The following is a 21,881-nucleotide window of genomic DNA, read 5'->3' on the forward strand; positions in this document are numbered from 1 at the left end:
TCAAGATAACGTTCTTCAGCTTTCAAACCTCCAGTTTTAACTGAATTCCTGTTTATGTGGTTGTATATTATCAAGATTACCAGAGAACTGGAGAAAGTTGGAGGTATTCGGGTAGAAGGGCTACAGACAGTTTGTAGGGAGTACACTGTTTGGAAACAGCAACTCACACTGAAGTTGTGTCTTAATTTTAAGGCTGGTCTCTTCTTTCTCAGTGTTTGTTGGTTTTGTTTGGTTGGTTTGTTCGTTTTCTTGTTTGTTTTTTAATGCTTCATAGATTAAATTCTGAGGGACATAGTCACAGCAAGGAAGAAGGAAAAGCGCAAGCTTATACTACTTAGGTGGTTGTGTCTGCCATCCACCTGAGGTAAATGACATGCCACTCCTGCTGCCAGAATTGTGAAGTGTTCATCTGTGAACTAAGGCTTCTGGTGTGGATGAGCTTCTGAAAAGAGTTTGTGTAAGCACAGATGAACGTGCCAGTGCTGGATCTGCGGGTGGGCAGTTGAACTGTTGTATTGGCAGAACTCTGCCTGAGGACAAATTGAATTCAGAAGCTTTTCAGTTTTGGGGCTTAAACTGTCTAGAGATCTGGTGGTTGTATTTTTGACAAAAACTTGGTCAACATTGGGTCTGTGACTACATGTATTCACAACTATAGAAATGAATAAATAGAGGGGGGAAATGTGTAACTCCACAGCTGACCTGACTTGGCCTGTAACAGTGTACAGTTACAAAAAGGGGAAAACATACCCTTTCCTCTGGCCGTCTCACAAGAGTTTGTCCCCATCCCTTTTGTGTGGTTGTTATAGATTATGTGGTCATAGGGTAAGCGAGGTTTCTGTCCTTACCAGATACTCATTCTTTCCTCAGGTGCATGTGTAATTCCAACTTACTGTGCAGCCAAACAATTTCCGCAGTTGACAAAAATATGGTAAAAATGTGTGGATGTGGGCAGAAGGGGAATCTGGTGTTTTCAGTGGCAAGACGTGCTCAAGATTGATTTAAGACAGCTGTGAAACTGTGCTAACTTGAGTAGAAACATGAAGCACGCAAAATAAAAGATCACTAAGAAAGGCGGCTTCCACTTTACTTTTCCTCACTTAAGTAAAATGTAACTGATCTTGACATAAAGCCGAACATTTTGTTCATGATGGAAATAGCTGTATAATGAGGGAGAATCTTGGAAACCATGGAATAAAACAGTAATCCTAAAATAAAATCTTGCCAGGCAAGGAAATACTTGGTTTGAAACAAGACATTTTGAAAAATCACTTCAACCTCAGTCAGTAATTCCTGAAGCTGAATCTTCAACCATTCTGAAAAGAAACAGAAGAGTGTGTCCTCTTATTCTGTGTCCTTGCTGATAACAGAAGAACATCTGCTTAGGACATATACTGGTGATTTCTGGGAAAATAAAAAAAAATGAGGAGGAGGATTGTAATTCCAAATGTATGATCCGAATGAAAGAGGTGTGAATTGACAGTTCCTTGTGCAATCAAACATTTATTTAATGTCATATTTATAAAAATAATATGCCATTAAAGTATGCCATAAGCTCAAAAATTGTAGGTGAATCTTTAAGGTTTGTTTGGTTTGTTTTTAAATCTAAGGCCTTTTGAATACTTCCTCTTTGTATTCTTTATTTTTACATTTTCTCTCCCAGGTGTTAGTTATAAGTAATAGTGAGAAGGGACCACTGGAATCCAAGCATAGTTAGTATATTAGAATGGAATACTACTAGATTATTACAGTTTTAACTGTGACTTTGTCTAGTCAAGTCTTGAAAACAGCCTGGGACAGAGATGTCACAGCCTCTCTAGAGACCTATACCAGTGCTATACTACTCGGCAAGAGCAGATTTGTTTGTTCTCCAGTTTGAACATCTCATGTTGAAATCCATGACCATTGTCACTTTCTCTCTTCTTGCAATTTTGTGTATTCATAACTCCTTGTTTAACTTAGACTTTTGTATTCCTGATGTTTTCTGCTAAAGACCTCTTTCTTTTTTCTTTTGGCAAGGAAGGATCCAACTCTTCCACCTTTAATGCAAATATCTGACTTTCTCATAATTCACATTGTAAGGAGTGCATGTTTGATCCAAATAAATACCACAGATTTTACTAAACTGTGATCTTAGGCTGTGTTTGAGTCTGGAGTGTTTACCGGATATACTGATCTGTACTATTATTAAGAACCCTGTTTCCAAATTAATACTATAATTTATAATGATATATATTTTAATATATCTATATTAGCTATGGTCTACATAACTATAAATTAACTATGTAAGTCTTAATTCTATTTTTATATAACTAATCTGTAATACAAATAATATATTGTTTTCCATAAATGGATACAACATAGTATTCTAGTTATGTATTGATGAAGCTTTTAGAAGTCCCACTTAGCTTGTCTGAGGTAGATTTCGAGGGGTTGTTTCTGAAACCATTTACATTGCAGTGGTTTTTCAGTGTCTTTCTGTAACTCATTATCCAAGATCACTCTTACGTATCGTCCCCTCTTTGGCATTGCTTTGGATTTTATTTCCATTCTTTTATGTATCCACATACATGAAATAAAGCAGCATCAGAGAATGTCTTTAAGTAGAAGGTGGTGGGATTTACCACTTTGCCGAGAAAAAAAAAACCTAATTAGGAGGAAGAAATTACTTCTTTAGTCAGATAACATCCCAGTATTTTTTTTTATCTCAGCTGCATAAGTACTTATGTCAGAAAAATATACAGAGCCATATAATAAGAGTATAAATAAAGACTGAGAAGTCAACAGAGCAATGATGACTTTAGCCAAGACCATTACAGGTTGACTGTTTATGCCCTTGGTGTGTGTACTGCAGAAGCAGAGAAAACTTCTGCAAGAAGTAAACTGTACCAAGAATGAGGATGGTAGTTAGGCTAGGCAGTTCTGATCAAATTAAATGAATATATGTTTTTCTGACTCCGTCTGCCTTCTGGTAGCTGGCACCAGAGGATTTTTGATACCAAGATGCAAAGAATTCAGTTCCAGCCTTAGAATTCTCCCAGTTTAAGCAAGATCCAGTTAAGACATAGCGCCTAAATTTTGACCCATTCTTTGAACTTAAACATACCCTTAATGAGACTGCATCAAAAAGAAAAATCTTCAAAATGCATTGTTCTCTCCATATTTCTGTTTTAGCTGAACAGTGTTTCAATTGTGTGTTCTTCAGGTTCTAGGAGCAACTGTATGGCCATATATACATGATATGAATTCCATGTAGTACTCATGATTGAAGTGACTTGTACAAAGGTGTTTACATATTTTAAAGTAGCTTCTAACAGAGATCATTGTTTCTCTGTCATGTAAGAGAAGTTTAGGAATGGACACCAGCACCTGCACATTCTTAGCGGATTTAGATAAGAATATAGAATTCAATAAAATTCTGGTACGCGGTATAGCTACTTAACTGTGATGAGAAAACTTGGAGTCATCAACATTGTGTTCTGTTGGTATATCAGTACTTTGCTTTTGTTATCCAATACTTGGAGTTACTAAGTTTATTTGATTGACTGTTACAAGTGCCCAAACCTTTCCCCAGCACACACAGAGCGTAAGTTATAGCAAAATATATTGTGGAACTATGTACATAGATTTAACTTGGTTCTGTGCTGGGTGATGAAAAGTTACATTATGTCTCTGATCCTTAAAAGAAAAGAGGTACGAAAGATTGCATGGAAGAGCCTGCTATTGGTTTTCTTGCTACCTTAACTTGGCACAGTTTTACTGAAATTTTCTAGTAATTTTTTTTGCACTCAGCACCATGATATCTAAGTGTCTATTAAACATTAGCTGCTGATTTGGGAATTTCCCCACATGGGGAATTCAAGGGAATTGTAAAATACCTTGTAAAGGAATCTATACATTTCAAAGTTCTTTTACAAAGGGAATTTGAATCAGTATTATATTTTTCCAGTGATAATGCTGGGGACATAGAGATCAGATGCTTAAAAAGAAAATGAAGGACCTTGTCAGATTTCCATCATTAGATTTGAAAGAATGCTTCATGAGAATTGTCTTGTGGTGGTCTACCCTCATTTACTTATGTGTGTGTATGTGTGCTTGTTTCCCCCTAACGAGATATGTAGTGTGTTTCCAGAATAAAAGGCATCCTTTGACCTTCCTATATCTTGTCTGTCAAGAAAGATGCTTTTTTTTGTTCCTTTATTAGAAGTACCAAGAGATACTTTCAATATTGTCACATCACCAAAAGCGTACATATGTAAATATATTTTATTTCTTTTTCACGTCCAGACTTTTTCTTCCAACATAATTTCCATATTTTGTTTTATAAAGCAGGGCAGGTATTATTTGCATCTTACAGGTGTGGAAAAAAGAGGTTTAATGTGGGTCTTGCAATAAACCAGTGATAGACTTGGAAGCAGAGCTGAGATCTATTTTGTCTTCCAGTCATCAATGTGATTGATTCATATGTGTATACTTTGTGGAAGAGGAATTTTTTAAAGCTATTTATATTTCTTTTAATTTAAGTGCCCAAAAAGAGACTGAAACTGAGAGAAACAAATCCCATTCTTTGTAGACTGCCACATGAAAGAAATGAATGGGTTTTATTTTGCTTTGGTTTTGTTTACAAGTACAATGGAAAAAACAAAAACCAACTGGTATGTTCTTAAAACAGACATATTAAAAATGGAAATGAAAAAACAGTAAAATGTAAATTGGGTAAGAAAAATGTACATAAAGTTTTTGCTATTATGTTGCCAGCACCTTGTGTTATCTATATAATGTAAATGTGAGATCCTCCAATGAAAACCAGTGGATCTTTTTAACTGGCATATATATCCCTCAGGTTCCCTACCCTGAAAGCCTCTTTGTCCAGGTATTGGCAATTTGAAGGTTTATCTTACAGATTTTTGATTCATATGTATATTCTTTATATCTCTTACTAATTGTATATTCACATTTTTATAAATTATTCCACTTATAAAAATCTGTTTTCCTATATGAAAGGACCTTGGTAAATGGATGTTTTATTTTACACTTTTATGACTGCTTTATTTCAGTGTCTTGTCTATGGGAAGGCCTTTTGATTATTTGGATGTATCGGTTTTTAGAACCAAGAAGACTGAGAGCATAGTTGTGTGTAGCATTAAAAAAAAAAAAAAAAAAGAAAAGAAAAGAAAAAAATGAAATTGCCATGTTGAAAAGAATTCCCATATTGGTATGTAGTCTGGTAAAAACGAAAAAAGAGCTTAGAGAAATGGTTCTTAAGACCTAGAAGGCAGAGGAAATTGTTCTTAAACCAGCTTGTTCCAGTCTTACCTCCCATTCTATTGCAGAGCGGTTGTATCACAAGAAGCTGTCCTTGGCTACTGGAAGCCCGGTGGGAATGGCAGCTGTGGGCAGGGAGGAGGAGGCCTCCTGTGGCCAGGGCCTGAGCCTTCCAGGCACAGAATAGCATGTGGGCACAGAGAGGGGCAGATAAGAATCCATGTGTTAAGATTTTTCAAAACACTGCTAGGAACTTGTTGTACTGTTGCCAGCTGCTTCAGTAACAGTCTTTTAGATGTTACTTTATCTGTAATCTCATCAATTTAACAGTCGTCTAAAATCAGAACCTTTAAGATGAATTGTGAGGGAATGCAGTGTACACGGTATCATAAATGTGTGTGTATAACAGGAGAACTTTGATGCCCTTCCTTGTGTACTCCAAGGAGAATGTAGATAGAAGTAATATGAGAAAACTTACTGTGCCTTTGTCTTATAAGCAAAAAACTTTTGCTTATATTTGAGAATAGGTGGCCTAAATGGCAAACAATTGTGTCTTTTTTTTTTTTTTTTTTTTTTTTTTTTTTTTTTTTAGTTTTGGTTTTAAACACTTGCTTTTCAATTTTCTTCGATTGCAGATTTTGTCACCTAGTTGTTACTACATGTTTGGATCAGGTGTAGTCAGCTCAGGAGACTGGGAGATGTCCAAGTTAGAGACATGAACAGCATGTACCTGTAACCTCCAGGACAGCAGTTTTTGCATGAACCTGTCCATATTGAACATACAATTTTAACGAATATCTAGCACTCCCCCACATCTAAGAAAGCAGAATCAGTGCTAGCATAACAGCATGTGATCACCTTATGCTCAGACAAGTGAACTTCTGTTTGTAGAGCATTGGTGCTTGAACGCAAAACTGGCTAGAGGAAACAGGAGAGGAATGAGAAGGAGATTAATGCTAAACATTTAAGTGTTCTAAGTAAAAGCTCATAGAAGTGCCTGAGGAATTGGAGCCATGTTTTTAGCATTGGCTTTTTAAATACCAAGTCTCCCTGACATGAGAGGTTTGGGTTTTTGCAGGACTTTCTTGGGAGTGTTGTCACTCTGCTGGAGTTACACTATTTATGCTGCTGATTACTCTGTTAGGTTTCTTACAGGTGAAAGCATAAGAACTCAAGTCTAGTCTGTATTTAGAGATTATAATCCCATATGGCATGGTAAAAGATTGCTTGCTCTCTCCCTCCCGCTTGCTTGAGATCAACTGTGTGATAAAAGTAGTATAACCCAATTAAAATAGGGGAGAAGGATTAAAACACAAATAGACTAAAAGAACAGAAAGAAGAAAACTCTAAAATGATGAAATATTAATAAATTATATGTTTTAGTCAAGCCTTGGAGCAAGATAGATCAAGTATAAGCACCCTACAGAAATCAACTGAAAATGAAATTCTGCACATGACAGCAGGGGTACTTTTCTTTGATCTCAGCTGTATTGACAGTACAATTGAATTTAAGAAAGGATAAAGCCCAGCAATATCATTTTACAGAGAGATACTACTACCAGAGAAAACCTGTCTACCAGCCCATGTGCACTCTATCACCAAAATATTGACTATATGACAAGTGGCTATGTAGGTGAGTAGAAATCTGTGAGGAATATTTACGAGCAGTTCTAATTTGAGTTGAGTAGTTGGCTGAAGATGACCCAAGGGGTTCTTTTATAATATGAATAATTAATTGAAGTGTGTATTTCTGTTATCTTTCCAATAACTGGATATCTTCTGTTTCTAATGAAAGAAAATTTCCTGTTACAGGATATTAAACTGATCTCTACTGTCTTATGAATTTAATAACTGTCTGGTATATGATCTTTAATTATTTTCAACAAATGGGTAAAAATTAATAAATAAGGAGACTTTTAGGCAGGGCTGTAAGATTTATAGTGTAGATAATACGGTGCTGCTTCCTACTGTGATACAAAGTCTCTGTGGTTCCTGCTGCTATGCTGATAGCTGCCCGAGATCTGTAATAAGTTTCAAGTGGCTTTCCCTTGGTCCTACTCTAGGAACAGCTGAATGCACTGCAAATATGCCAAATTAACTGTTGATATACGTGGAGCAGAAAAACTGTTATATTCTATGCTAATTAATGCTGAGTGGAATTTGGAGTTGTCTGCAGCCCTAAAGTAATCATAGTTATATGAAAAACACACTAGGCAGTGTTTGAAGTTTACAAACAAAGTTAAGACATAGGCTACTGTCACTACATGAGAATAGCTACTTTATAGTCAACTTTTAACAGGGAAACATATTTAAGTGTAGATTAAATTAAGTATGTACTTACAGTATTTATTCTCCCCTTCAACATCTTAACATTTTAACACTCCCACCTCCTAGTAGTCATATCATTGTGAAAAAGGTCCCATATTGAAAAGATTTTCAAATGTGAATCTTTCAGAGGGAATTAATGTGTATATTCTTCGCAGAATCTTCCTTCAACTCCTTTGTGTAACACCTCAAAGAAAGCAAAGACTAATTAATAATTAAGTTTATAAGGCTCAAATACAGTATTTGTATTATTAGGCTATCCTAGAAGAAAGAACTGATTGCTAACTGTTTTAGGAATTTCAGCCTAGGGATTTTTGATAGCAATGTCAAAAAAGTTCTCTTAGATTCAGAATTGGGCATGGGAATTTAAGGAGAGGATACACTGTATTCGTGCATAATAAAAACTGGGATGTGTTTGTAGATACAACTCTGCACCTTGCTTTCTAACTGATGGTTTTGAGGAAACTAGTTTGAGAAATAACTACACAAGGAAGGATGTCTCTTTCTCTAGTACAGTATACAAAAAAGGTTTTAAAATATAAACTTACAAGTGGAGAGATGTGGCTGCAGGCTTTTTATTCATTGCTGATGGCAATGGCCACTGCACTGGAAGCCTTTTCCAGAGGAAATTACCCAGAAGAAAATTTTCAGTCTATCACACTGTCCCTGTAGAAATTGTACTACGTCTACCTTGGAATTTTGTTGGTTTTGACTTTGGAGTGATGGCTTCTGTCATCCTTCATAGAAGAAGACTTTATTTAGCCCCTGCATATAATAAGAAGATTACAGTCTTTGTATTCTTAGTAACCAGAGCTTATTATGTGTTCCCACCCAAATTTATTGTGTAAAACTTTCCCCTCATCTCTCCTCACTTTGGAAACGGTCTTTGGCTTGTTTCTTAGGGGGTTTCTGTTACCCAAATTTTTGCCTCTTATTGCTAAATGTGCTTATTGCTCTTCTGTTTCCAGCCCCTGAGATCCCTTGATGCTCTGCTGCTACCACCTCACCTATTGCCTTTGTACCCCAGGCTCTGATGCAAGGGACACCGTGCATCTCCAGGTGTTACTCTCAAAGGCACTTGTGTTGTCTTGTGCTCTCCTCACCTTCTTGCCTCCCTGCGTCAGGTGGTGTGGGTTTCAGAAGTAGAAAGGCCACCAAGGCTGTTGTTTTCTTTATTGCCCTTTCCTCTGCATTTAGGGTTCACCAAACCTCTAAATGTGAGACATCTACTGGGTGTTCTTTTATCCTTTTTCCTTATAAAAGGATCTATTTCTCTTTTCTTCCTGTGGAAACTTCTTGTTTTTCCCCTTTCTCTCTTGACAAAGGCTGTGTCTATTCCTTTTTTCTTATTATCCTTAAAAGGAACCCCTCCTGCCCCACCACCTGTCCCATCTTGTGTATTACAATCCCCCAAATCTGCATGAAAAGAGTGCTGCATTTCATTGCTGCCTATCTGCAAATTTGTTTCCTGACTACATTAGGTCTCAGTACCTGTTCTAAATTCCTTCCTCCTTCCAATTTTTCACTGATCAAGAAATCATTCTCCAGTTCGATGCCCTTTAGTAGGGCATGGAATGGATATCCATGGAATGGATAATCAAGTGCATTACTGTTACCTGGAAAGGATAAATAGGTGCCTTTATCAGCCAGCTCTGTTAGGTGTGGATTTATACAGTTACAGGCAGTTAAACCTGTCACTCTTCTAACTCATCTAGCTCTGATTTTCTGTGCTTCTCCTTCCCTTCCTCTTTCCCAGGCCAGTAAATGATTCAGAGAACACAAAAGTTTTAGAATTAGTTTTGAATATTACAGCAAATTATCATAATACAGGTATGCCTGTAAATGTTGTCAACTTGGTAAGTCTACAAAGACCTTACATTTGAAATATATATTTATATGGTTAGCAACCAGCTATGTCTTGTCAATGCTGTTGCTAAATGTCTCGTTGCATGATGTGGAACTTTGTGCTTCAGAGGACACTTCATGTAGAGTTAAAAAGTATAGAATTTAAGGTCTCCACGAACTGAGCAGTCTGTCACCTAGAATAGCTGAAACCAGCTTCTGTTAATCAGGAAAAGCTGCACAAAAAGCTGTTGCTATACATAGTGTGAGGGACCTGAACACTTTTTAGCATTTTCCTGACTTTCAGAACAGTGAGGCCAGCCAAAGGAAAACCCAAGAGATGCATATTTGCTTCAGATATCTGAAAAACAAACTGTTTATTCTCCAGCTGAGAGTCCATTGCTAAAACCTTCAATCACTCAAATAAATATCATACTAGTGACAGTAGTACCACTGAAGCTTGTTAAAATCCAATTGAAAGACATGAAGGATTCCTTTCCTTGATGTGTCATCCCATACAATTTTAAAGCAACATGCAGGGATTCATCTGTATGCAGAACTGACTGATTTTAATGCAATGTAAAGATGTGACGTCTGTGACAGCTGAGTCCACTTTTATAAAGAAGAAAAGAAGGGTTTCCACAAATACAGATAGGCACAGCATTACCAGGGAAGTATTAAGAGCTGCTGATATAATTTAATTTTCATGAATGATAAAGTAAATATGTGTAGGGATGTTAAATCTGGCTTATATTCTAAGCCAGATGTCTTTGGCAAGAAACAAGCAGAAACTGTATACCAGGTTGCATATTTGTCTCTAATTCTAAACCATGGTACATTGTCACTGGTTTGCTGACAGCCATCTGCTCAGACCTCATTTGATCTTCCCATTCAGTCACAGTTCAAGTAAAGGAACAAAATATATGTAAGGGAGGGAAATTATTGGGCTGTTTTTCTCATGGAGAAAATGAAAAATATGAAGTATTATTTGAATATTCTTTCTCACAAGATACATATTAAAAATATACTGAAATCATGCACATATTATTTTCATGAAACAGGAAGAATTTTAGACACTTATACAACTGTGACTACAGATGCACTGTCTGTTGTATTTGTAGATCTGTATATCTTACATATATAATTTATAAACATGCTAAATTTATAAATACACTGTTACAGTACTTATAAATATATGTATCTAGAAACCCTTTTGTAGTGAAGTCTATGGTGAACAAATGTATGTAACAAGCAACAACTATTTCAATGCATTAGAACAAAAGGGTACAGTAAAATTGATATAGAATGTTCAAAATATTATTTAATGGTCTTACATGTAATTGAAGAGTTTTTTGACTCGATGCAGAGGAAATGCCTATCTGTATTACTACAGAAATATTCAATTTAAATTTGCAGTTTATTAAGCATTTATTTTGTAGTATCTCTCAGTTAATCAGCTAATTTGTGCCTCAGAATACTGACTGTATGGAAATGAAGTACAGATAACATATTCTATTCTATGGAAAGCTGGGAGACCTTGCGTTGTGAAAATTACATTTTGCATTCTGTCTTCAATATGATAATCAGTGAAGGCCTTGACCTTGCTAATTGTGCTTTACATGCATTGAAATTGAACAAATCAAAGGTGAAAGGCCTTACCATATTAACCAAGGAGAGCAAGTTGATTCTCATTTTAGTAGGGTTTTATGTAGCTTGGGTTTAAGTAACACATGCATGTAAAATGGTAAACATAAATGCTACATGCAGCTGAAAGGTTGGTCTTAAAACCAACATGGATTTATGGAGCGGAAATGGTGCTTTGCCTACCTGACAGCCTTGTACGATGACGTGGCTGGCTTGATAGGTGAGGGGAGAAGAGTGAATGTTATTTATCTTAGTTTTATTAAGGGTTTTGATGCTATGTCCATGTATCTTAATAGAAAAGCTGATGAAATATGGGTTAGATAGTCGCAAGGTGGATAAGTGTGATAATCAGCACGGCACATTGAAAACTTTATGGATAGGCCCAGACAGTTGTGATCAGTGACACAAAGTCCTTGTGGAGGCAGGTCACTTGTGATGTATCCCAGGGGTCAGTATTGGGTCAGCTACTGTATAACTGTATATTCCGTAATGACCTGGATGATGGGGCAGAGTGCACCCTCAAGGCAATACAAAATTGAACAGAGTGGCTGATACACCAGAAGACTGTGCTGCTATCTAGAGGGACTTTGGCAGGCTGGAGAAGTGGACTAAACAAGAACCTCATGAAGTTCAAGAGAGGCAAGTGCAAAGTCCCACAGTAACTTCTGGGGAGGAACATCCCCATGCAGCAATACAGACTAGGATCAAGTGGCTAGAAAGCAGCTTTGCAGAGGAGGACCTGGGTATCATTTTCTCCCCTCCTTCAGTGGAAAGGATCTGGGATAGATGAATCATATAGGTGTTTCTCTCTCTCCTCTGCCCTCTTCTAGCTAATGGAGGAAGTGCATGAGTGGGGGTAACCAAACTTACATCTTCTGATGTATAGAGATGCTGGTATTCAGATGAGGGAACTGATCAAAAATGGATGTTTTTAGCTATATCATTGTAAGCTGAGGTGTTCTATCCAAGAACAGAATATACACAATTTGGAAGAATTTCTCTTTGCAGTAGATCAGTGCTATCTCTCAAAGTTCCTTTTACTTTTCCTTGTTAGGCCTGCTTGGCCTACCAGGACCATACTACTGCATCACAAAGGTTTAATGAAGGTCATGTGGCTAATAAATACAAGGAAATAACTGTAGAGAGTGCTGCTTGCTTCTTCATGCATAGTGCATTCCTTCTACAGGTACGGTATTTGTACAACTAGGATTTTGCACTTCGAAATTTGTGCCAGAATACAGATATATATTTGAAAATCGGTGTGTGCCTGACGCAAATTGAGCATATTAATACCTTTGAAAATGAGATGCCCATTCAATTTTATGCTTTAGATTTTTGGTTCAGTGGGAGTTCTGCCATGGGCACCAGGGAGACAGGATTTCATCTTCACCTGTATTTTTCCTGTTCTGCTGTGAAAAACAACCTTCTGTGACAGTGCTAGGAAAAAGAAAATTAATTACAAAGCTGGAAGAATGCTTACATAATACAATAGTGGGGTAAACCAATAGAAATTTTTTCACTCAATCTCCCAATCTGTAAAACTGATTGGGTTTCATTATTAAAATCAGCAAAGTCCCTACAGATTTTCAGCGCTGTTAACTGTGGAGAGGCAAGGTAGTATTACTAGATATCAATATATGGTTTTTCAGATGCCTGTTATTTTGTAAGGATTATAGTTAGCTTTACTATCAGGCTGCTTCAGGTTAGGGTTTTATACTGTGTCTTTTGTGCTGAAGTTAAATATGCAGGAGAATGCATGTAAGGCTACTCAGTATGAAGAAAGAAAATTAGCTGAAAGTAAAAGCGAGCCTTATCTACTACCAAACATCGAAAACTACATTTCCACTTTCTTCAGAAGGAAAAGAAGGATGACTACCTAACAGTACAAAGGTCTAGGGTAACTGACATAAATGGGGACTGAAATATTTGTTTTCTGGTTTTGTTTTCCTCTGGACAAATGGGCTCAGTGTCAATTTTTTTCAGACTGCAGCTCTGTTGTGTCTGGACAGCTATTTCTTCTAATTGGGCTTATTTTCCAGTTGTATAAAACTCTTCATCTACATTGTGGGTAGAGTGCATTAAGTAATTCCCTGTGGTGCACAGCTGGAAGCTATTCTGCGCTGCAACATTTTGTTTTGTTTTGTCCCAGTTTTTTCTCCCCACTGTGTTCCCACAGCCTCGCAGGGCTCCGTGCTGCAGCAGACAAGTCTTGCTTTTTCCAGTGACACTTCTGAGAACATCTGAAATTGACATATTCTCTTTTGTCTTTTTAGTACAAATTCAGCGGCAAACAGCTCTGCTTGACTGCACGAACATTTCAAAGTACTCTATAGACGAGGAAGATTGGCTTGAAAAGTTAGACATATTTAGGCAGGCTGTTTTATTTGCTTCTTTGAAGAGACTAGGGATATTTTGAGAAGATTGAAGGAAATATACAGTTCCAAATATTGGTCTGTTTAGAAGAGAGAAGAGGAATATGCAGGTCTTAACAGAGCTGTCTTTTTGGGGAGGAAACATTTTCTCTGTTCTAATGCTTTAATAAGACACAAAGAAATCCCAGAGTTGGTAAACCAAAGTTTGTCTTCTATCTTGGAAGTATTTAAAAGGTACTATTAAATAACAAAAATGATTTTTTTTTTTAAAGTTAACACTTTGATTATGTGTGCATGGCCTGTGATTATTTATATTAATTTTACCCTCAGTAAAATAGGACACCAATCTTGTCACTCTGTAATTACAATCTAGACATTGAATAATACTGAATGGAAAATTGTGTGTGCCAACCATTATCTGTCAGGAAGAAAGGTTACAGACCTTCTTTCAGCATCTAATTGCAGTGGTCTTTCTTCTTCTAATTTTCATCTCTCTCAGTCTTCCACACTCAGGTAGCCAGTTCCTTCCTTCATCTCCACACGAAGATCTCTGCTGCTGTCTTCCATCTCCTGTCACTAATTGGTGTTTCCTTTGTTCTCGCTCAAGGTGCTGCTGCTTCCTCTGTGCAGTAGCAGAAGCCTAACACAGGTTATAATCTTGATCTTGGTTCTTCCCCTGTGATTCCTGCCTCCATTGTAATGCTGGAGTGTCATTCTATTGAAATGTATCCCACCAGTTGCTCTGTAGATGGAGGATCCTGATGTGATTGAAACAGTATTTGCAACTCTCCATGGGTTATGTGAAAGGAAGAAAAACATAGCTGTCAGGACTGGTAAATGGTAGGAAGACTAATGTACAAGCTAATTATTTTGTTTACATTTGTATCTATTTTCAGTACCCCTCCTTTTCTGTAGCTGCTCCTTGACATATTTCAAAAGTGAGTTACCCCAGTGACTGTCCCCGCTTCATAATGAACCTGTAATCACTATTCGGCAGCTGGAGATAATATATTTGATTTCCCACTAGAATCCCTCCATACTCTCTCAGCTCGGGAAATCAGCTAGATCTTGCAGAGTGCTCTGAAGGTCAATCAAATTGCACTATTTGGGAGGAAAGAGTGAGAATGAATTCAACAGCTGACAGGCTTTATGAAAATGTCTTGTACCTGCTACTTGTGTAGCTCATGTGCTTCTGCTGATCTCAACCATTGCAATGAAGCATGTGGAAAATCTGTCAGTTTGGCAGAGAAGTAGGTAACAGGGCATGACAAAATAGGGCAGGGTGCCAGGCATCAGATTGGTGGGTTTTATTCCACTGGTACTCATTGAGCTTTTATGAGTTGGAGGTTGGTGAGGAAATGTGAAAAGTACCTGTGAAGATGGGCTGTTATTTTCCTTTATGCAATAAGATTAGGAAAACATAAGGAAATCGGGTATTACTGCTGTGCAGAAAACCATAAAAAAATCACCAGTCTCAGAGAATGTTCTGAGCATCTGTAGAATAAATAGCCATTAATAAGACCTCTGTGGGTGCAAGGTAATAATGAGAGGCAGTATAGAAGTCAATGGCTGGTGGTAAAAAATAATACTGGAAAAAATGTTATGATTTCATTAGCAACACCACACAAAATTAAGTTTACAATTTCTATTCCATTTTGGGTGGACATTCATGTAGGATTATATGTGCTACCACCCTTAGTAAGAAACTACTACAGGTATGTATTAGAAGCAATAGTGATGGAAAATGTGAAAGAGAATGGTAACAGTGATGCCTCCCCGGCTAAAACCCTGCAACGGCCAGTGATTTAGTGATATTCTGAACTGACACTTGAACATCAAGCCCTTCATGTTTAACAGCACCAGGTGAACCCATGTTGCATGTATTAATCTAATTGGTTTTTATTCCATATTTGCTTTTGGAATTTAAAAAATATAGAATTTATTAATGTTTTCTAGACTTTAATTTCTATCGTACTGAAAAACATTTCCATTTATAAACAGACCAAAAAATTCCAATCAATGAAAACAAATTTGCATGATAAGTTGACTCAGCACCCCCAATTTGTGGTAGAAGAGTAACTAAACCTAGCATGTTTACTTCCAAATGTTCACTTGCTAAACTCATTTATGTTTTTAAATACAGCTATGTCATTTTATACATCTCCCATTCAGTTCTTTTCTCAGCATAAAACTGATAGCCTATGAATGTCCACCTTCAGAAGTTGATCCACAACTGTGGTCTTGTCACACGTTGCTTTATCTGTTTAAGTTTTACCATATCCTTTTGGAGATGAGAGATAAGGAATATCATATAGTATTTGAGTTTTCATTACAGATAAATTTATTTGATAATTTTGTTTCTATTCCTCAAGCTAATATTTTCATTGAAATATCCATAATAAATCTTTCAAGGGTGATAATAGCCAGTGTAGAGCCTATCATATTTTCCCCCTGTGTATTAATTTCCAGTCCTCAATTTCACCTGCCATTTTATTGCCCAGACACATGATACTGTGAAATTTTTCTACCATTCTTTGTGGTCTTTCCTTATTTTTATTATCCTGATTAATTTCCATAATCAATAAACTGTAATCTTACTTTTTATCCTCTTTTCTAAGTTACTTATGTAACTGTTGAACAAAAGGATTCAACAAAGATTGCCGTGTTTTTCCAGTGTCATTCACTATTTTCCTTTTTTTGTTGTTGCTATTATCTCATGAGAGGTCCCTCCTATGTCATCATAGCCTAGTTACTTTAGTGGCCTTTGCAGAATTGTGTCAAAATCTGTTTGTTAATGTAAGTATAAAGTCAGTGAATCACGCATACCTATATGCTTGCCAATGTCCACAAAGAACTCTAACATTGATAAAGGATGGCTCATGAGACCTCTGATCCCAAGGATCATCTATTATTGTCTTTAAGATAGATATTCAGTTCTGCTTTGATAGAGAAATCATTTAAAAAACTAGTAATGTAGTCAGCACTTTGGTAACACAACCCACTTCACTAGAATAGTGGCACTGTAGAACATGAGTACGTTGGAGTTTGTAGGCAAAAAACAGATATTCCTCCCGATTCACTGCTTTTGATTTTTACATTTTTTTTTCTAAAACTGGTTCTGTCAACAATATGTGCTAAGCTTATCATCACTAATTCTGTAGAGAATTGAGCCGCTTCCTTGATTACCCTTGTGTGGTACACCACTTGAAAGAATTTGATTAGATTCTGTGTTATTTTCCTTTTCATAGTTTAATCACCTATCAACACTAAACAGTCTATCAGGCTTCCATGCTCTAAAAACTCCATGGAATATGTTCCATGCTTAAAGACTTAAGTGGAAAGCAGAAAGATGACCATGCCCGTTTCATAGGTGAGAACCTGAGACTGTATTTTTCTCTTCATGCCACAGAAATCTGCTGAAAAACAGAAATTGAACTCAAGCTGCTGAAACCACTGCCTAATTAGAAGCCAGCCAGTTTCCTCTGTGCAATTGCTAAAATTTTGGTATTTTTAACAGGTAGAAATGAATACTAATCCGTTTTTGCCAGTGACACAAAGGAGGGAAAAGATTGATATACCTGGCAGTTGAAGGGAGTAGAATTTCTCTGCTTGCACTTGAGCTACACAAAATGAGGATAATGTGTTTCTGACTCAGAGACATTTTACCCAGTCTTCACACTGGAGCAAATGATTTCTAAAGGTATTTGGCAATAAAGAAAGAAGAGCTGTCTGTAATTATAGCAGATAATGTTTTTGGAAGTATTTCATAGCAGGATGCCCATAGAATTCAAGGTGGGATTGATAACTAAATAAACTTTATAGTTTTATGAGAGATTGAATTTTAAGATGCATAAAACTAGTACATCAATTTAAAATATTTCTTCTGCATGATTATCTTCATGAAAAAATAAGGCAAAATTCTCTAAAAAAATGAACTGTGGTATCTTGAGCTCTCTTGCCTTTTTTCCTGGGGAATTTAGGGTTGGATAGATGGGAATCTTAGAAAGGGTAAACAATATATACTAGCATCACAAACATTCACATTTTTATTTCATATTCAGAAAGCCTGACTAAAGCATTCAAGACAATGCTTTCATCTTCTTTATTGCTAGAATCTCCTGCCTATGTTGTGAAAGTATTCTATATATTAATTGCTAGAAAGCAATATGAATAGTACTACTTCCTCCATTCCATCAGGCTTCAGCATCAAATGTTCTTTAAAAACAAAGCCTTATTTTGGGCTACACAAAGCAGCATCATAGGATCATAGAATATCTCCAATTGGAAGGATCATCAAGTCCAGTTCCCTGCTCCTCACAAAAAAAAAGAAAAAAAAAAAAAAGTAGTTCAAATACATAGTCGTTAATTGTAATTTTTAACTTGTTAAAATTCCAGGGCTGGAGAATGAATTAATATGAAACACTAAGTACTGGGTGCAGTGTGGAAGCACTTTGTGCTTCTCTTGCTCTCTATGTGACGAATCTGTGCCCATGAGCCCGCAGGGAATGTGATGTGTTGTACTTCTCTCTGAGGCTCTGGATCTTGATGTGATCTTTTCAGTGAAATGCCCAGTACTGGTTTTGGTGCCTGTGTTTGTACTGGTTATGGGCAAGGTTTTGTGGCAGTTTTACCCTAAGCTGCACTGTACATAAAAGAGGTTATCTGAGAGTGAATGTTAGGGACCTCAAAAGATCGTCTAGTCCAAACCCCCTGCCAGAGCAGAAACACTTAGATATGGTTACACATCATTCTAATTCATTAGTTCCTTAAGTACTCTTCGTTTACTTAATGCTTCTTCCATTTAAAACTTGATTTAAAATTTAGAACAACGGTGCAATTTGTGTATAGACGTATGTAATATTTTTATAACAGTGTGACTCTGGAGGCTTTTTGCCTGCTCTTTTTCAGCTGTTCCACTGGCTTTTGAAGGATTTATTCTCCTGATGCCATCTACTGCAATTCCTTGCATATAGGATCATTCTATCCTTTTTATGAGGTTCACTTTTGAGGGAATAAAATACTTAACTCCAAACCAAATGCCAGATTCTGTGTTAAGACTAAATGATAACTAACTTTTACACTATTAACTTTGTAAAGACTAAGAAGAGAATAATGAGGCTGTAAGTCAACAGAGGAAGTTCCACAGCTATTAATTCATCTACTCTATTAATGCTTACATAGATTGTTACCAGGTACCGCCATTGTAGAAGGCAGCAAATGTCACTGAATACATTGAATAAAAATACAAGAGCAACTGTATAGATTTTAAAACAGGATGAAAATTAGCTGTAATCGATACAGAAGCAGCAAGCTACACAATCAATAAAATCTCAACTATTGATTGACTGTACAAATTGGATAGATTAGTAACTAATGGGTTGCCATGCTCAAGCACCATGTTTAATGTGATTTTAAAGTAAGCATGAGAGTCCCTAACTCACAATGTCAGAGGGCAGCTGTACCATGACCACCCAAGCATGGTAATTAAATAGCAAGCAGGTTAATTGAAAGATAAGCAAGAGACTGGAGTTGAAAGACTGAAAGGAATCACTTGAATAGTGTTGTCCAACTGTGGAGAAGGAAAAGGAAAGTCATTACAAATGGAGCTTTATCAGTGTACAATAATTGCAGATTCAGTTTTGATTAAAGCCTTATTTTAAGGTTATAATAATGCAATAGGGTTAGAAGCTGACTGAATTGCAGTAGGGTGGGTTTGGGGCCAGTGGGAATTGTCATCAAATAAATCTGAAGCTGATTCCAATCCATATCTCAGATTTTTTTGTTGTTTTAGTTTCACTTGCAGCCATGGCAAATTACACTTTTGAGGATGCAAAACTGATTGATTTAATGTGAGGGACCAATGTGTACATTCAACATATCATATCACTTTGTCTCCATGGCTCAATTTTACCACGTCTCAAAGGTTTTGATAAGTATTTAGTGGGAAGGAGAGTAACCCAGCTAAATGATTCTTCTTCATATGGTTTGTAATCTTTATAGCTTACTGCTACATAGAACTCAGTTCAGCAGAGCACTCAAACATGTGCTTAAGTGCTGTGCTGAATGAGAACTAGAATATATCACTCAGCGTGTGCACACGAAAAGGCTAACAGCAGTACTGCCATAAGAGATATAATTTTGTATATATTATCTTCTCAAGGAAAGGGAAGCTACACATTGCAGATGATGTTCATGTTCCTTCATGAATTACTCAGCTCCTCTGATGACAAGGGTGACTATGAGGTCATAAGCAGAAAAATAATATAGCATAATACAAGTGATGCGGTCTGTGAAAGAAAAGCTTTCCCATGGAGATATAAGCAGAAAAGAAGAATAATTAAGAGTGTTCATATGTAATTTTCATACAAAATTTCAGTGTCCAATGGGGAAGGACCATAAGATTTGGTTATGAAAAAGAAAAATGCTTTTTGTGTTTCTCCTTTGGTGTCCTGCTGTTGTTCAAGATATAGCTGGAGCATACCAATTACAATTTTAGAAGGGAACGAGGAGGAAACTGTCAGCATATTGGCTTTATTCTGATGTCTAAATTCTAGATTCAAACCCAGAGTTGCTGGTGCTTTTCTGTGCTTCATTACTTCCATAGTTGTTAGAAACTTAGCCTTTGTTTCAATGCTGTAACAGGTGTTATGTTCATTTATGACTGTCCTGATAAATTCACCTTGCTTTTCCTTTGTTGCTTTTGTTTATGGTTTTTTTTTTTCTTTTTTTTTGCAGGTTTATTTCCTGCAGTGCTGAACCTGGCTACTAATGCTCTCATCACAACTAATGCTACCTGTGGAGAAAAGGGTCGGGAAATGTACTGCAAACTTGTTGAACATGTGCCTGGACAGCCTGCAAGGAACCCTCAGTGCCGTATTTGTGATCAAAGGAGCAGGGTTCCACATCGTACGTTTGCCACTTTCAATTTGTTCCTTTAAAAAGATTTTTTTTCCAAATGTTGTGGATACTCAACAAACAAAACTGTAGATCACTGGCCCAATTACTATGAAATGTCTGTCTCTTCTTAAATGAGGTTAGCTATCTCTTCCATTGATATTTCAAGATCTGTGTCTGTTTTGTGTACTCCTCAAACTGAATTTTCTAACTTAGATTAAAGTGGAGCACCTAAATTCAGCTTTAGGAAAATTAATTATGTACAGCTGTTGTTGTATTCCCTTGATATATACTGACCATGAATGAAAACCAGATGACTTTTACCTGCATATTTACATGTAGAATGTGAACATTTTGGACAATCTAAGTGTATTGGGTTTGCATGGCAAGGTTTTGGTTATGGGAGGGCTACAGGGGTGGCTTCTGTGAGTAGCTGCTAGAAGCTTCTCTCATGTCCGATAGAGTCAGTGACAAAGACCAAGGCCGAGCCCATCAGCGACAGTGGCAGCATCATCAGTGATACCTCTGGGATAACATAGTTAGGAAGCTGGGGGGAAATTGTGCACCACCACCAGCAGCCAGAAGAAAGGAGTGAAAATATGTAAGAGAAACAACTCTGCAGACTCCAAAGTCAGTAAAGAAGGAGGGCAGGAGGTGCTGCAGGTGTCAGAGCAGAGATTCCCCTGCAGCCCATGGTGACACCGGCTGTCCCTCTGCAGCCCATGGAGGTCCATGGTAGAGCAGAGATCCATCTGCAGCCCAGGGAGGACCCCACACTGGAGCAGGTGGATGCCCAAAGACGGGTGTGATGCTGTGGAGGGCCCATGTGGGAGCAGGCTTCTGGCAGGAAATGTGGCCTCATGGAGAGAGGAGCCCAGTCTGGAGCAGGTTTGCTGGCAGGACTTGTGACTCTGTGGGTGATGGATGCTGGAGCAGTCTGTTCCTGAAGGACTGCACCCTGTGGAAGGGACCCACGCTGGAGGTGTTTGTGAAGAACTGCAGCCTGTGGGAAAGACTCACATTAGAGAAGTTCATGGAGAACTGTCTCTTGTGGGAGGGACCCCACACTGGAGCAGGGGAAGAGTGTGAGGAGTTCTCCCCCTGAGGAGGAAGGAGCAGCAGAGACAACGTGTGATGACCTGACAACAAACCCCATTCCCTGTCCCCCTGCGCTGCTTGCAGATGGAGGTAGAGAATCAGGGAGTGAAGCTGAACCCAGGAAGAAAGAAGGGGTAGGAGGAAGGTGTTATAAGGTTTGGTTTTTATTTCTCGCCACCCTACTCTGATTTTGCTTGGCAATAAATTCAGCTGATTACCCCAAATCTAGTCTGTTTTGCCTGTGATAGTAATTGGTGAATAATCTCTCTCTGTCCTTATCCCATCCCATGAGACTACTGTTATATTTTCTCTCCTCTGTCCAGCTGAGGAGGGGAGCAATAGAGTGGCTTTGGTGGGCACCTGGCATCCAACCAAGGGTAACCCACCACGAGAAGCAACATCTGAAATTTCAGTTGAGGGCCAACTCCAGTTTTATTTTAT

General features: G+C 37.5%; 1 protein-coding gene across 2 annotated transcripts in view; it reads left to right on the forward strand.

The window, feature by feature from the left end:
- The window catches only part of LAMA2 (laminin subunit alpha 2), a gene marked incomplete at its 5' end in the record, with an annotated part of 356,160 nt that overhangs the window by 67,387 nt on the left and 266,892 nt on the right, over window positions 1–21,881 (forward strand). Inside the window, one exon of one of the 2 annotated variants that reach the window (XM_080342611.1) lies at window positions 20,184–20,354. In XM_080342611.1, coding sequence (XP_080198737.1) covers window positions 20,184–20,354 — 171 coding nt within the window. Of the gene's footprint in view, window positions 1–19,953; window positions 20,355–21,881 lie in introns of those variants that run through there. The other variant, XM_080342610.1, reaches the window with a different exon arrangement.

The sequence above is a fragment of the Nesoenas mayeri genome (genome assembly GCF_963082525.1).
Source record: "Nesoenas mayeri genome assembly, chromosome: 3".
Taxonomy (NCBI): Eukaryota; Metazoa; Chordata; class Aves; order Columbiformes; family Columbidae; genus Nesoenas; species Nesoenas mayeri.